General features: G+C 51.1%; 1 protein-coding gene and 4 pseudogenes across 3 annotated transcripts in view; all 5 read right to left on the reverse strand.

The window, feature by feature from the left end:
- Window positions 1-16,550, reverse strand: part of ACACB (acetyl-CoA carboxylase beta) — a 50,619-nt gene that overhangs the window by 22,991 nt on the left and 11,078 nt on the right. For all 3 annotated transcript variants that reach the window (XM_066609908.1, XM_066609907.1, XM_066609909.1), the window contains 19 exons: window positions 16,091-16,223; window positions 15,441-15,579; window positions 15,245-15,354; window positions 14,204-14,285; window positions 13,383-13,481; window positions 12,987-13,093; window positions 12,730-12,840; window positions 9,898-10,107; window positions 9,508-9,678; window positions 8,338-8,499; window positions 7,835-7,998; window positions 6,704-6,854; window positions 5,887-5,990; window positions 4,636-4,717; window positions 4,299-4,444; window positions 3,561-3,711; window positions 2,302-2,436; window positions 1,849-1,995; window positions 1,187-1,375 (listed from right to left, as the gene is read on the reverse strand). In XM_066609908.1, coding sequence (XP_066466005.1) covers window positions 1,187-1,375; window positions 1,849-1,995; window positions 2,302-2,436; window positions 3,561-3,711; window positions 4,299-4,444; window positions 4,636-4,717; window positions 5,887-5,990; window positions 6,704-6,854; window positions 7,835-7,998; window positions 8,338-8,499; window positions 9,508-9,678; window positions 9,898-10,107; window positions 12,730-12,840; window positions 12,987-13,093; window positions 13,383-13,481; window positions 14,204-14,285; window positions 15,245-15,354; window positions 15,441-15,579; window positions 16,091-16,223 — 2,593 coding nt within the window. The remainder of the gene's footprint in view (window positions 1-1,186; window positions 1,376-1,848; window positions 1,996-2,301; window positions 2,437-3,560; window positions 3,712-4,298; window positions 4,445-4,635; window positions 4,718-5,886; window positions 5,991-6,703; window positions 6,855-7,834; window positions 7,999-8,337; window positions 8,500-9,507; window positions 9,679-9,897; window positions 10,108-12,729; window positions 12,841-12,986; window positions 13,094-13,382; window positions 13,482-14,203; window positions 14,286-15,244; window positions 15,355-15,440; window positions 15,580-16,090; window positions 16,224-16,550) is intronic.
- LOC136634894 (5S ribosomal RNA) lies at window positions 2,860-2,982 on the reverse strand (annotated as a pseudogene).
- LOC136634640 (5S ribosomal RNA) lies at window positions 3,248-3,367 on the reverse strand (annotated as a pseudogene).
- On the reverse strand, window positions 5,189-5,311 carry LOC136634554 (5S ribosomal RNA; annotated as a pseudogene).
- Window positions 5,493-5,612, reverse strand: LOC136634840 (5S ribosomal RNA; annotated as a pseudogene).

Here is a 16,550-nt window from a genome sequence, read left to right on the forward strand (position 1 = left end):
CCCATCTAGTCCAGCTTCCTGTATCTCACAGCGGCCCACCAAATGCCCCAGGGAGCACACCGGATAACAAGAGACCTGCAAGGCTTCCTGGGAATTGTAGTTAAGAACATAAGAACAGCCCCACTGGATCAGGCCAGAGGCCCATCTAGTCCAGCTTCCTGTATCTCACAGCGGCCCACCAAATGCCCCAGGGAGCACACCGGATAACAAGAGACCTGCAAGGCTTCCTGGGAATTGTAGTTAAGAACATAAGAACAGCCCCACTGGATTAGGCCATAGGCCCATCTAGTCCAGCTTCCTGTATCTCACAGCAGCCCAGCAAATGCCCCAGGGAGCACACCAGATAACAAGAGACCTGCAAGGCCTCCTGGGAATTGTAGTTAAGAACATAAGAACAGCCCCACTGGATCAGGCCAGAGGCCCATCTAGTCCAGCTTCCTGTATCTCACAGCGGCCCACCAAATGCCCCAGGGAGCACACCGGATAACAAGAGACCTGCAAGGCTTCCTGGGAATTGTAGTTAAGAACATAAGAACAGCCCCACTGGATCAGGCCAGAGGCCCATCTAGTCCAGCTTCCTGTATCTCACAGCGGCCCACCAAATGCCCCAGGGAGCACACCGGATAACAAGAGACCTGCAAGGCTTCCTGGGAATTGTAGTTAAGAACATAAGAACAGCCCCACTGGATCAGGCCATAGGCCCATCCAGTCCAGCTTCCTGTATCTCACAGCGGCCCACCAAATGCCCCAGGGAGCACACCGGATAACAAGAGACCTGCAAGGCTTCCTGGGAATTGTAGTTAAGAACATAAGAACAGCCCCACTGGATCAGGCCATAGGCCCATCCAGTCCAGCTTCCTGTATCTCACAGCGGCCCACCAAATGCCCCAGGGAGCACACCAGATCACAAGAGACCTGCATCCTGGTGCCCTCCCTTGCATCTGGCATTCTGACATAGCCCATTTCTAAAATCAGGAGGTTGCACATACGCATCATGGTTTGTAAACTGTAATGGATTTTTCCTTCAGAAAGTTGTCCAATCCCCTTTTAAAGGCGTCCAGGCCAGACGCCATCAGGGCTGAAAGAACCTCACTTCCCTGAACACTGTGTCTGAAACACGACAGGCAAGATCCCCACCCTCTCTTGCCACCGTCCCTTCCAGGGTCAGTCCACTGCCTGTTCTGACCTGCTGGCTGGGGAACTGGCAGAGCACCGACGTGATGTTGCTGGCATACTGAGCCATCACTTTCCGGATCGATTTCTCCACCGATGGTGGGATTCGGCCGGAGATGCTTGTCATGATGTCCTGCAGCTCCAGCAGGGGAAGCGAGGGGTCTCGGAGGGTCTTCATCAGCTGGCAGACCCATTCCTTGACCTGAGCAGGGGAAAAAGGGAATGATTATTGGGGACAGGCCTGGTCACACACTGAAGTCACAGGCGGATGGGTGGGAAAACGGTATCACTGCCATCCACCAACCACAGGCAACTCTCGAGCAGGGCACAAAGCTCATTCATCAGCATCAAACACATACAGATATCCTGCCTCTAAACATGGATGCTCATTTTCACCATCATGGTTAATAGGCATGGACTATAATGCTGGACTTTTAGGAACAGAAGAGGAAATGGCACAATACTGGCAAGACCGGAGGGCAACTTTGATGCCCTTCTGCACAAGCTCCGTAACAAACCCATGTGCTTGTAGCCTCTCTTGTAGTCTACTCAGCAGGCCAAAGAAAACTCTGCAAGTACCGGAACTTCCCCAGTATTGTTTTGAGGAAAACAAACAAAAAACAGACATCCCCAAGTACTTCCAGGAGATTCTGAACTGCCAGCTAAGGTCCTTACCTTGGCAGTGAAATAAGGCTCCGGTAAACAGTATCCACTCATGACGTTCATGAGGTTCTCCAGCACATTGTGGAACACCTGGTGTAACTTTCCACCCAGGATGGGTAGAGGCTGTTGAGGGGGGAGCCCCCCTGTGTACAGCTGGGCCTGGGGGCAGAAGATGGAGCACAGAGGGGAGAGAGAAAGAAGTCTTGAGAGTCACTCCTGGAAACTGGCCACCCAAAAGCTGCCCCACAATAACCCAGAGTAGCTGTTTTACTGGGCGCTTTCTGCAAGGCTCCTTGAATGAGCTGTGGATAAGATTCATTTTAATAAAGGAGCTCTGGGACCCCGTGGCAAACAGGAGTTTTCAAATTTGTCTGTAGACATTTTGGAGACACACCGTTAAAGCCGTGTACAGTAATAAACAAACATTAACAGGGTGCTTCTCCCCTGCAGTCACCACCTGCTCACCGGGTGAACCTTGGTGGGGTCATCCAACTCCAGCCTTGCTACAATGCAGCCTGCCTTCAGTAGTGTGCCCGGACGTTTCACGTAGTGGATTGTGCCCGATTCCTCCACGGTCAAGGTCACCACCATCTTCATCACCTGTTCGGAAAGCAAGCGTCTCTTAGGCTGAGAGCAAGCTGCCTCCCCTACTCCCTGCCTGCACAACTTCCATGACGCCAGGCAGGCGAGGAGTTTGCTTTTGAACGTAGGACCCTGAGAAACACGGCTCCCAAGTCTTTTTAAAAAGTCAAGTTTCTAGTCCTTTTGGACTCCAAAAGTGAACAGATTTGGCCACTTGGCTGAGGAGAACTCAGAAGTGAGGATGATATTTTGAGTCAAGATGGGGGGGTGAAAGGGGTCTTTGCTCCTGACAGAGTGTCCCCTCCCATCATGGCTCCCCTTCAGCTGGTTTCAGGGTATACTGCTGTAGTACCTAGAGATAGTGCATACCCTTAATGACCAGTAACCATAGAAAGATCTCTTGTTGGTTGGCAACCTTCAGTCTCGAAAGACTATGGTAGAAGCCTACAGCACCTGGTATTCCCAGGCGGTCTCCCATCCAAGTACTAACCAGGCCTGACCCTGCTTAGCTTCCGAGATCAGATGAGATCGGGAGATAGTGTTCAGTATAGGGAGATGGTTGGCAACCTTCAGTCTCGAAAGACTCTGGTAGAAGCCTACAGCACCTGGTATTCTCAGGTCTCCCATCCAAGTACTAACCAGGCCTGACCCTGCTTAGCTTCCGAGATCATGGTATAAGCCTACAGCACCCGGTATTCCCAGGCGGTCTCCCATCCAAGTACTAACCAGGCCTGACCCTGCTTAGCTTCCAAGATCAGACAAGATCGGGAGATAGTGTTCAGTGTAGGGAGATGGCTGGCAACCTTCAGTCTCGAAAGACTATGGTATAAGCCTGCAGCACCCGGTATTCCCAGGCGGTCTCCCATCCAAGTACTAACCAGGCCTGACCCTGCTTAGCTTCAGAGATCAGACGAGATCGGGCATGTGCAGGGTAACAGTTGCTGCATATAGATCTCTGGTGCTCTCTGAATTTGTACAATCCCTTTTTAACGCCATCCAAGCAAATGGCCATTGCCACATCTTGTGGCAGTGAATTCCACAGCCTAATCCTTTGCTGCATGAAGCCCCTCCTGACACTCTCAAGAAGGCATGCCTGTAAAACTCTGGCTGGCACTGTTCAGCTGGCCTGACTGAATGGATACCTCTATTTCGGCATAGCTGTGACCCACACAGATGTGCCCCCCGTCGTCTACGGTGTACTGCAGCAGCTTTCCAGCAGAGGGGGATCGAAGCACCGTCGGGTCATTCTCCTTTGCAAAATCACAGGTTTTATTGCCCACAGTGACACGGTATCTGGGAGGCAAAAAGCAGCAAACGTTCTTAGGACTCTGCTTGCCCCCAAGTGCAGAGAAAACCATCTATTTACGAGAGCTGCCACCATTACAGAAATATTCATCTATTAATCAATTAAGTGTACATTCAAATAAAAAGCAATGGTCCTGAAGCAAACCGCATGCTTTGCAAATTTAGATGACGCACCCGTGTGTAAGTGTTTGCATTAAGAAACGAAAAAGTTTTTATTTTAAAACCTACTGCCTGGTTTGCTGGGGGCACCTTTTTAAATGAATTAAAACGTAGTCAAGTAATTAAACCCAGCAATCCTTATTGTGACAGTTAATGCACGGAACAGCTCAAGAGCATAGATCTGCAAAGCCTCCTATAGACACAGTTCCTTCTCAATTGACTTTTAGGCATCCACGTATCGCTTTTTCAGGCAAACCTTGCAAAATGGTCTGACATAAAAATAACAAAAGCGCCACCAAACTGCGATATGCTGGAAGACACGTGGGCCTGTCACAGGAGGCTCTGGAGGCTTTCCTAGCAGACCACCAAAACTGGGCATTGTATCGTCACTCAAAAGGGCCAATAGCGCCCCCTACCTGTCAGGTTCCTCTTTCATGTATGTAGTGTAGCTGTTGCCATCGTAGGACAGCAGGAGGCCCCCGTCGTTCAGGCGGTGCACATCAATCTCGATATGGGTGTCATTCATGATGATCACATATGTGGTCGGGGACTGCCGGGCAACCTGTACAAGCACCACAGCAGCTCAAGAAATCATATTCTCTGTCCCCGTCCCCCCCCAACAAGGGGAAAGTGGCCCAAAGGAGGCCTGGTCTCCCCACCAGTCAGCCAGTGGACAGATGGGCAGCTCTCCACCCCCAGGGTCTGCTTGGGTGCGCACCAATCAACTGTGGATTTACCCTTGGCAAAGCTCACCTTAAGAGCGTACTTTATGCTTTCGTAAACGAGTTCCACATCAACAATGTTCAGGAGCGAGGCTGCCGGCAAAACTTGGCCCCTGGAAGAACAGACACTCTCAGGCACCATGCACAAAGCCTCCCACAATCCGTTTTCCCCTCCTCTGTTACTCTCCAGACCTAGTCTTGGGAGTCACCCCATAATAGCAAACACTCATACAGTATTCAGTGCACTTCACCTGCTTTCTGCCAGCCACCTGTACGGCAATCATGTCATGTAGGCCTGTCTTATAATCTGTGTACTGGAGGAGGGGCAAGGGCCCGAGGCAGCAAAGGGCTTGCCGAAGGTCACCTAATAGGTCTGTAGCAGAGGCCAAATTAGAACAAGATCTTAGTTTCACAGCTCAGCCTTTTGTAGTACAGGAGCTCTCATTATGTCCATGTTGCAGAATAGACCAAGACTCACCAAAGACCACAATATAGACCCACGACAGCCACAGGAACCCAACATTTTCAGATATATTGGTTGGTTGGTTGGTTGGCAACCTTCAGTCTCGAAAGACTATGGTAGAAGCCTACAGCACCCGGTATTCCCAGGCGGTCTCCCATCCAAGTACTAACCAGGCCTGACCCTGCTTAGCTTCCGAGATCAGACGAGATCGGGAGATAGTGTTCAGTATAGGGAGATGGTTGGCAACCTTCAGTCTCGAAAGACTATGGTAGAAGCCTACAGCACCCGGGATTCACAGGCGGTCTCCCATCCAAGTACTAACCAGGCCTGACCCTTCTTAGCTTCCGAGATCAGACGAGATCGGGAGATAGTGTTCAGTATAGGGAGATGGTTGGCAACCTTCAGTCTCGAAAGACTATGGTAGAAGCCTACAGCACCCGGGATTCCCAGGCGGTCTCCCATCCAAGTACTAAGCAGGCCTGACCCTGCTTAGCTTCCAAGATCAGACAAGATTGGGAATGTGCAGGGTAACAGTTGCTGCAAATTCAACCCGTGCAAGACCCTGGTTCAGGGGTTAACATGTTTAAAGAGCTGGTGTTTTTGTTCCACACACATGCACGCTATGTGGAGACAGACCACAAACCCAACGTGGTCAGCCACGGCTTTTGCAGTGCACTCCCACAACCAGTGAAGGGGTGCCCCTTACTGGGGACTTCTCCCAGCTGCTCAACACATTACCACATCCAAATGCAGAGAGCAGCCAGGTGCGGCACAGGAGAGACGCCAGACCTCCCCTTCTCTCCACGGGGTGTGCCTCACCTTTCCAGGGAGTGCAGGAAGTCGTCCATGCATGTCCTGAACAAGGCATCCGCCACGTTGAGCGCGCCACAAACCACTCCCAACATAGTGTCCGGCTTCTCCGCCTGCACAGCAGAGACAGAAGGACATTCTTTAACCCTTTTTGTCTGGCCCGCAGCTGCACACATTTGGTCCTTGCTGTGTCTGCGCAATGTTGGGCAGAAATGGCTTTTAAAAAAAAAGCCCCAAGACCTCCCAGTACTTCTCCCAGTGTTTGGACTGGAAGAGGGGAATGGAGGAAATGTAGAGGCAAGGTGGGCTACAGTGTCAGAAGCACAAAAGGGGGGTTTGGAGGGAGTGAGGAGCCCTATTACAACTGCAGGAATCTCTTCCCTGAAGGACTTATCGCAAGCACCCCCTGGGAGCATACAAAGTTCTGGACAGAATTTATTTATTTTATTTTTCACATTTTTATACCGCACTTTCTCCAAAGAGTTCAGGGCCGTGTACACAGCTGCTCCCCTCCTTTTGTCCTCGCAACAACCCTGTGAGGTAGGTGAGGCTGAGAGAAAGTGACTGGCCCAAGGTCACCCAGGAAGCTTTGTGGCTGAGGGGGGATTTGAACCTGGATCTCCGTTTTTATTTCTGGATCTCAGAATTTTTCTGGGCAAGGTCAAGCTGATATGCACTCGTAGGACTTTGCAGCCATTACCTGTTGAGAAGTCCTCAGCTGTTGACACCCAGCCCAAAGCGTTGGGGGGGGGGGGGAGGAGAGAGAGAGATAGAAAGCAATGGGCAGAAACAAAACCCAATCAATACAAATATCCTGTTCAACCACCTGCACTTTCTCTGCAATCAGGTGATCCAGCCAGCTGGTGTCGATCTCATTATGCTGGAAACTTTCTGTCTCCAGCAACCTGATCAGGTACTCCACCGTCGTCCTGAAGTCCCCTCGGATGGAGAGCTCTTTCAGAGCCACCACCAAATTTCTGAAAGATAAGACCGGCCCAAAATCCATGGCATGGGGCAAGGTGGGATTAAGCCACATCCTCTCCTCTCCCTGCCCCCAGTACAAACACCAATAATTTTTTCCATAGCAAAAAGCTGCATTTGATTTATCCACAATCACAGGGCAGATCAGGTAGGGAGGAAGCCCTTCCTAAATAGGGCTTCCTATGTAGGGTAGGAGGTCTGGTCTAGAGGGTTGAGCCTCCATTTGCCTGAAGATAACTTCCGCAGTTCGCCAGTTCGAGGCCACGGGCACCGTGCGACCTTGAAGCAGCTGACAAGCTGAGCCAGCTATTCCATCTGCTCTGAGCGTGGGAGGATGGAGGCCAGAATGTTGCGACCAGATCAGAAAGAAACATCTGAATGTTGTGGTTTCTTGAAAGATAGAACCTTCTTTCAAATTGTAAAAATCCCTACGGGGATTTAATTTGCCTGCCTATGTAAACCGCCTTGAATAAAGTCTAAGGAGAAATCTGAGGACCAAGACAGGCGGTATAGAAATACCTGTATTATTATTATTATTATTATTATTATTATTATTATTATTATTATTATTATTATTATTATTATTATTAAATACCCTACAACCCCAGGCAATGAAACAGCTGCTGCTGAAAATTGACATCTCATAAGCTATGGAAGGAGAAACATTGCTATGCTGTTTTTCTGCTGAGAATATGCAAGGCATATTCACGTCATGTACACGTCGTGTACCAAGAAAATGCAAACTGTATCCAAATCAGCGGCAAAATGGGAACTAAATAAAGTGCAATTTTCAAGATATATCACAGAGCGCATCTAAAAGAGCTCAAGTAAAATCAGCCTAAGGTCAATATAAAAGTAACCAGTATGTCCCGTCCCGTCCAGTCCCCCTATCTGGCTACTCCATTAACAAACACTGCAAGTAGGATTTGTAAATGTCAATTTTTTTTCATCAGGTTCACACAAAGGCAATACTAACGAGATGGCTTCCTCACGGTTTTCCCCCCAGGAGAAACAGTGTCCAAACTGGGAATCAGCAAACTCGTGCAAACCACCGGTGGCTGCCACACTGAAGTAACCCCAGACGTTCTTGTTGCTGCGGAAATTGAGCTCCTGCACCGTGCCAGAGCTGGGCTTGAAACCCTGTGACACAAGGATGGGAACGGGGAAGGGGGAGAAGGAGAGATAATGCACAGAGAAAGGGAGGGAGCTTTAGAATCCAGCAGTGCAACAGGCGGGAGCTGACTGGCAGCTGGAGCAGATGCAACTTCTCTTCTCTGCAAAGTCTCCTGCACTTAGTCCTAGAAACCACAAAGCTGTACAGCCAATGTCAAAGCAGTCTCCGTGGAGAGTACCTGCTGAGTAATCTAAAACCAGGAAAGGGCTCTCTACTGGCCAAGCGGCCAGGATGCAGTGCCCTGCGCAACTTCTTATTCACCCCCCCCCATGGCTACAATTCTCTATAACGCACACACCCCTCACCTCATCAGGATTCTCACTGGTGATTCTTGCAGCGATCACATGTCCCCTGGGTACTGGGACACTGTTGGGGCGCTCAAAGCTGATGGGGGAGTCTGCCCACGGGGACTCCCCGTAGAGGACACGGATGTCCTTCATTCTGTGCAGAGGCACTCCCATGGCAATCTGGAAGCACAAACAGAAGGGACGAAAATCTCACAGCCACAAATTCTCCATGAACTGGATTGTGCCTCCATCGTGTCTGACTCTTATCAAGTCCCCCCTTAACCAGGTTTGCAACCCCACTTGAGAAGCCTGGTTTCAAATCCTAGGGAAGACGGAGATTGTTTAGTTAAGGTGGAAAATATATATATATTTATTGCAATAGGACAAAGTTCCAAACAACACAGTCCTGGAACGTGCTGGAATCCCTAGCATGTATGCACTGCTGAAACAGAGACGCCTGCATTGGCTTGGTCATGTCGTGAGAATGGATGATGGCCGGATCCCAAAGGATCTCCTCTATGGAGAACTCGTGCAAGGAAAGCGCCCTGCAGGTAGACCACAGCTGCGATACAAGGACATCTGCAAGAGGGATCTGAAGGTCTTAGGGATGGACCTCAACAAGTGGGAAACCCTGGCCTCTGAGCGGCCGGCTTGGAGGCAGGCTGTGCAGCATGGCCTCTCCCAGTTTGAAGAGAGACTTGGCCAACAGTCTGAGGCAAAGAGGCAAAGAAGGAAGGCCCGTAGCCAGGGAGACAGACCAGGGACAGACTGCACTTGCTCCCGATGTGGAAGGGATTGTCACTCCTTTCGGCCTTTTCAGCCACACTAGACGCTGTTCCAGAACCACCTTTCAGAGCGCGATACCAGAGTCTTTCGAGACTGAAGGTTGCCAACTACTAGTCTCATCTCAGAAACACTGTGGGCTTCCTGGATACAACTGTTTCCCAAAGTGGCCGGCCAGATAACTGGACACGAGGGGCCCTTGTTCTGACCCAGCAGGGATTATCTTAGGTTAACTGCAAATGGAAAAACTAGTTGAGGGGCCTTTGTTGGAAAGTAAAAACCGAGGCTCCCATTATTATCCTGGGTTTGCACCTGCATAGACGCCACAGAACCCAGTCTCTTACATAGTATCCATAACCCACCATCTGAGAGAGACAAAAACAAGTTCAGTAACACTTGAGATACCTGCAGCTGGGCGGCAGGCAAATTCACATCGGCAATCATCTCCGTGCAAGGGTGTTCAACCTGTAGGCGGGGGTTCAGCTCCAGGAAGTGGAAGCTCCCATCCTCGCTGTACAGGTATTCAACTGTCCCCGCGCTAACGTAGCCCACCGTCTTCGCAAGGCATACGGCACACTGTGAAGCAAAGGCGGGGGAGGAACAGATCAAACAAAACCTCATAATCATAAAACACTTGCCAGAGGCGCAGGCAAGGACACACAGGCACAATTCTCCCAGAACACAACCCACAAGTGCAGTATTTTAGAGCACTGGGAGTGGTTGAAGTAGCCCTAAATATGTTCAACATTAATGTAACTTTCTCTGCTTGTGGGAGACTGTCTGGCCCCCCCTTACCTGCTCCATGTACTCAAAGACCGACGGAGGTGCCACCGTCGCAGGGGCTTCCTCAATTATTTTCTGGTGCCTCCTCTGGATGGAGCAGTCCCGGCTGAACAATGACACGGCGTTCCCGTACTGATCGGCCAAGACTTGGACTTCCAGGTGCCGGGCGTGCTGCAAAAACTTCATCACAAAGATTGGAGACCCCGGAGCCTCGCTCTGCACCTGTTGGACAGGGAGACCGAGGGCTGAGGGGCAGAAGGAAGTGGGGAGGGGCCACGGCTCAGCAGCAGGGCCCCTGCTTTTTGCCCAAAAAAAGGGCTGGGCTGAATCCCTGGCAGGATCTCTGGGTGCAGCAGAGAACCATTCTTGCCTGAGACCTTGGAGACTTCCTGCCAATCTGCCTGGACCACAGGTCTGGCTCAGCAGAAGGGAGTCCTATGAAGTGGACCATGCTGTGGGGGTTGGTTGGTTGGCAACCTTCAGTCTCGAAAGACTATGGTAGAAGCCTACAGCACCCTGTATTCCCAGGCGGTCTCCCATCCCAGTACTAACCAGGCCTGACCCTGCTTAGCTTCGGAGATCAGACAAGATCGGGACATAGTGTTCAGTATAGGGAGATGGTTGGCAAGCTTCAGTCTGGAAAGACTATGGTAGAAGCCTGCAGCACCCGGTATTCCCAGGCGGTCTCCCATCCAAGTACTGACCAGGCCTGACCCTGCTTAGCTTCCGAGGTCAGACAAGATCAGGAGATAGTGTTCAGTATAGGGAGATGGTTGGCAAGCTTCAGTCTGGAAAGACTATGGTAGAAGCCTACAGCAGCCGGTATTCCCAGGCGGTCTCCCATCCAAGTACTAACCAGGCCTGACCCTGCTTAGCTTCTGACATCAGACGAGACTGGGCATGTGCAGGGTAACATATCCGAAGGTCCTCAGTGTCATTACCACCTCACCTTCCTCCAAAGAGCTTGGGGGAGGGCAGGTGGTTTCCCATCTCCTCTGGGCCCAGCCCTATTCGACTTGCCAACACCGATGCAGCCGCAATGCAGCCCCAAGGAAAGAGAACAAATGTTCCCTTACACTGAGGTGGCCTCCATGACGGACGCACCCTCCATTGCAGGATGCAGCCACCAGACACCCCATTGGCACAGCTGCACCAGCGACGGATAGTTGCAGGATTGAGCCCTCCATTCTGACAGGCCTCCCCACTGCTTGGCAGGCCCTCCAGCTCCAGGTCAGCTGCAGCACCGATTTATCTGAGCAAAGCATCTAACCGATTAAAGGTTACCGCTCTGAAAACCACTTCGCCCAAGGAATGCAGAGGCAAGACCAAGATTTGCATATTCACATCTGTTAATGATTTACGCTCCTCCAAGCTCCATGCGCAGGAAAACAGACTTGCCGGGAGCATTTCTGCTGTTGGTTGTGAACAACAATTACACACAACTGATGAGAAAGATAAACTTAAATTCTTCACAGGAAAACCCACATTCTGGTGCAGATTAGATGGTTTAATTAAACAAGGACCTGCTTTCAGAGTCATCCGTAGGCAGCCCCAGTTTTGCACAGTCCTTGCACTGGGTGAATAATAACAACAACAACAACAACAACAACAACTCCTCTATGGAGAACTCGTGCAAGGAAAGCGCCCTACAGGTAGACCACAGCTGCGATACAAGGGCATCTGCAAGAGGGATCTGAAGGCCTTAGGAGTGGACCTCAACAGGTGGGAAACCCTGGCCTCTGAGCGGCCCGCTTGGAGGCAGGCTGTGCAGCATGGCCTTTCCCAGTTTGAAGAGACACTTGGCCAACAGTCTGAGGCAAAGAGGCAAAGAAGGAAGGCCCGTAGCCAGGGAGACAGACCAGGAACACACTACACTTGCTCCCAGTGTGGAAGGGATTGTCACTCCCGAATCGGCCTTTTCAGCCACACTAGACGCTGTTCCAGAACCACCATTCAGAGTGAGATACCAGAGTCTTTCGAGACTGAAGGTTGCCAACAAGTAATACAGGTATTTCTATACTGCCTTTCTTGGTCCTCAGATTTCTCCTTAGACTTTATTCAAGGCGGTTTACATAGGCAGGCAAATTTAAATCCCCGTAGGGATTTTTACAATTTGAAAGAAGGTTTCTATCTTTCAAGAAACCACAACATTCAGGTGTTTCTTTCTTGATCTGGTCGCACATTCTGGCCTCCACACACAGCTCCTGCGACCAATGGTATCGTACATTTGTTAAAACACATCTGCAGAAGCAGAACTAACCTCTCAGGGCCAGGGTGGGTTTCCAGCTCTGCCAAGGATTTTCCAAAGTGCCTGTAAGTCTACTTCCTTCCCTCCCTGCGCCCACCACAAGTTTCCTAGGCTCCTTTGTGAGACCCGTCCTCCCCTTATCACAGTTGGGACTGGGAGTCAAAAAAGCGCATGGGGGAAAATGGCACTTGGCCTTCTAGTCCCATGCTGAAGTTGGCCTGAAACGCTTCACTGGGGCGTGGCAATGACACAGAGGCAAGTCTGACTATTACATGCATTTTTCCAAAGAACTCTGAGGGAAGAAATGACTTCCTGAGTAAGCCAGCGTGGCGTAGAATGCTGGACTTGGACCAGAGGAGACTCTGTCTAGCCGTTTAGCTACATTAGAGCAGCTCACAAGGTTGCGGGAATATGATAACTGCTGAGGAGAAGCCTAAATGAATATATCTGGCAAAAACCACAACTGCTCTTGTGAGGGAAGGGAGCAAGGTGCACTCAAAGTCCTCCTCAGCGCCATTTATTTGCACAGGAGGAGTAAACCAAAAATGGCAGGAACACAAACAAGATGGTGGAAACCAACCCCAGTGTCTGCTTACTTGTCTGAAGCGGGCAGGAAATTCCTCAGCCCCTTCCACAATCCGGATCCCTTTGCCGCCGCCGCCTTCAGAGGCTTTGATCATCACCGGGTAGCCGATTTTCTCCGAAGCCTGGAGGGGAGAAAAGAGAACAAGCAGGTCAGTTGATACACTGCTTTATAGCTTTCTTCTTGGCCATCTTTTTTCTACATGGGAAAGCCCCCACACCTCAAGGGCTTGAGAGCTCGTCTCTAGACCGAGGGAGGTGCTCAAGTTACCTCCAAGCCTTCCTCCACATCCCTCACACAGCCCTGCCGGTAGGTCTCCAATGGAACAGTGATCATCCTCGGCTGCTCATTTTCCTCAATCCATTCAGCCACCAGACCTGGAAGAAAGTCCGTGTCGAAGACCGTCCAAGCAGCATCCAGGCCACTGGGAGGAAAAGGGAGGGAGAGCATCCCTCCCCGGCTTGTGCAAGACAGACAACATTAGCGGGACAGCGAGAAGCACAAAACATCGGTTGTTGACACACACCGGCCTCCCGTGGCCATTTGCGATGTTATCCCACCGCCCTCGTTTGTCAAGATGAAAGGAAAGATACAAGGAAAAGTTAGCACACAATGGATTACACATGGCGCACCCCCGAGATACAGTGATCGAGAACGTTCTCTTACCACTTCCACTCCACGGCAAGGTGGGGATGTGGACAGTCTGGGCCACAATGGTCGAAGCCACTTTGTCTCCCAGGGCCCACATGGCCTCGGTCAGCGGGCCTGGCAAAGAGAACACATCGCGAGTGGCAGTAGCCTGGTGCCACGGTGGGAGACACAAGACCATCAGGAAGGGGGCCTGCCCAAGCCCTTCAGAAAAGGGTGGCAGCCCTTCTGCCCGGGTGCAGGTAGGAGAACAGTACATGAACTGCAGCCAGGGAACAGGAAGGAGAAGACCCAGTGAAGCTCATGGACACACCTCTCAGTTCACCTCTGCACCACAGAACTCCAGTGCTGCTCCAGTCCTGACAGACAGATCTATTTGCACAGCCCTCCTCCTATATGCACATGTCTGTTACTAATCATGCATCGGGCGCCATCAATGTGCATGGTGTTTTATGAAGCTTATAAAACAAAAGCTTGTGTTTTATGTTTTATGAAGAGGCAGATCCCTGCCCCCAGGAGCATACAGTCTAAAATCCAACACCAGAAAGGGAATAAAAATGGAGGCAGAGGCAAACAGGGGAAGGATCTGCAAATTATTTTAATTATATATGCACTTGGGTTTTGTTATGCTGGGGTGCGGAGGGCCAATTTTCAGGGGGAGAAAACGGCACACACCTCCTGTGTATTAGGTGCAGCTGCCCAAAGAAAATCACCAAGGTTCTTGTTCTGCAGGTTGGGAATGCAGACGTTTGCATGTCTACATTCACAAACGCACACAAGCACTTGGGACACCTGTCGCTTTACCTGAGACGCCGCAGCAGCCATTTCAGGACACCTACCCAGGAAAGCGATTCCATTCTTCTGCAACAGCTCTGGAAGTTTGGGGTTTTCGGAGGCATGTCCCCAGCCGGCCCATACAGCCTACGACAAATGTTTTTAAGGTGGGCGTCAGCAGGTGTCAGACCTGTGGCACCCTAAACAAACATTTTGGGTCCAATCCTATCCATCTTTCCAGCACTGGCGCAGCTGCAATGCAGAACTAAGACAAGGGAACTAACTTTCCCCTCACCAGGCCTCCGCAAATGCCCTCCCACCGCTGGATACAGCACACGCCCCGCGGAAAGGCTGCATCAGCACTGGAAAGTTAGACGGAATTGGGCCCTTTGTCATTTCAAAGCCTCCCTTCCAGATACTAGGAAATCTGTCATCACCCATCTCTATAATCAACCATCTCAGTTGTTTTTCAAGCCGTGCTCTATGGACCCCGGAGGTCCTTCAGAAGCTTACTCAAGGAGAAGGCCGTCATGACAGACACACCTCCCTCAAAGACTGCTGGGCCCACCACAACTGATCTTCCTCTACAACAGTGATTTTCAACCTTTCCCACCTCATGGCACGTTGGGAAGGCACTTAAAGGCGCACAGCATCCGTTTTTTGACAATTGACAAGGCACACCATGCCCTTGGTGGGGGACTCACATGCCCCACTGACCCTACTAATAAATGACCCTCCCCCAAAGTGCTGTGGCACACCTGCAGACCTTTGCAGCACACCAGTGTGCCACGGCGCAGTGGCTGAAAATGGCTGCTCTACAACATACGTGTTCAGAAGAGTGCTGCCAGTGCATTTTAGGCCACACACTGACTTTTGGGGGGGGGGGGCTGATCAGCTCCAGATATGAACTGAACAACCCCCCTAAAACATTTCCCAGAATTTATGGCAGCAGACAAGAGTTGCACCGTCACGGCACAGAGGTTCATGGCAGACAAGTGGCTGTGGAAAAGGGTAGCCTGAAAGCCAAGTGGCCCATTTTAAAGCCAACAAACCAAGGCCGTTTCTCTTCAGAAGAACAAGGAAGCTCCATCAGAGGAATGTGATACCTGCACTGGGATCCTCTTTGAAATGTCCACGATCAGCTCTACGTTGGCATAGTTGTTATTGTTGGTTCCTCCAGGGACGGGGACGTACTGGTCGGCCATTTTGATGTACTCTGCAGCATTAAAATGGGGGGGGGGGGAGATTGTTGGTGGTGCCGGACACGCATGTGTGGGAACCAGGACTCAGTGCCTCACTCACCTGCATTGGCCTTGAGATCCTCAGGCGTCACCATGACCACAAACCTGATTGCTCGCTCGTTCCGGAACATCTCATAGGCCCACCGGCGGATGGAGCGCATGCACTTAACCGCAGCTATGCCATTGTTTGCGATCAGAACCTGGGGGGGAAACGCCGGCAGGATATGACAACGGACCCTGATGCCTGCATTTAAAGCCTGCACATAAGAACATCAGAACAGCCCTGCTGGATCGGGCCAAAGGCCCGTCTAGTCCAGCTTCCTGCGCGTCACAGAGCCCACCAGGAAGCACACAAGACAGCAAGAGACATGCATCCTGGTGCCCTCCCTTGCACTTGGCATTCTTCCACTTGGAGGTAGTCTACTTCTAGAGCCATGCCAAATTGGACCTCATGCCAAAGGGGAAATGTGGGTTTCAAGGGCCCAGACGAAAGCCACTCCAGCAGTAACATGAGAGGGGGCACAGTAGCAAGTGCACTGGTGTGCAGTCTTCTCTAGGATAGGTACCTGGGTGACCCTGGGCCAGTCACACTCTCTCTCAGCCTACCTTGCAGGGTTGTTGTGAGGACAAAAGGAGGGGAGGAACTTTGTACAGCACCCTGAGCTCCTTGGAGGAAGGGAGGTAGAAAAATGTGAATGAATGAATGAATACCTTTTCAATTACACGGTTCCCTCCGAAACGAGTCACGAATTCGGCTGGCGAGGCCACCGTGAAGTCCCGGTGGAGATCCAGCTTTCTCTGCTCACGGCCCCTCTTGACCAGGTGCATCCCCGACATGCTGGGTCTGCACAGAGGGGAGGCGGTTGAAAAACATGACTGCAGTGTTAGCTTGTATCTCAGGCTCTGCTAAGAGCAGGGAGGTGCCCTGGAAGCGTTTAGAGGGTTGTGAAGTCAACCGCAGCCAATGGCCAAGGCAGGTGGGTGAGTGAAGGCGGAGCAAGCTTGGAGACAGCCACTTGCCTGCTTGCCACGGAGGGGTCTGCACTGACACCAGGGTCCAGGCAGCAGGTGCTTTGAATGGGAAAGAGGAATCTATTCTATTCCAGACAGTCAGTGTGTTAAAAATGACTGACATTGTTAAGCCAAACGATGCTTTTGGTCTATAAACTTC

This window comes from Tiliqua scincoides, chromosome 14, assembly GCF_035046505.1.
Source record: "Tiliqua scincoides isolate rTilSci1 chromosome 14, rTilSci1.hap2, whole genome shotgun sequence".
In the NCBI taxonomy this organism is placed as follows: domain Eukaryota; kingdom Metazoa; phylum Chordata; class Lepidosauria; order Squamata; family Scincidae; genus Tiliqua; species Tiliqua scincoides.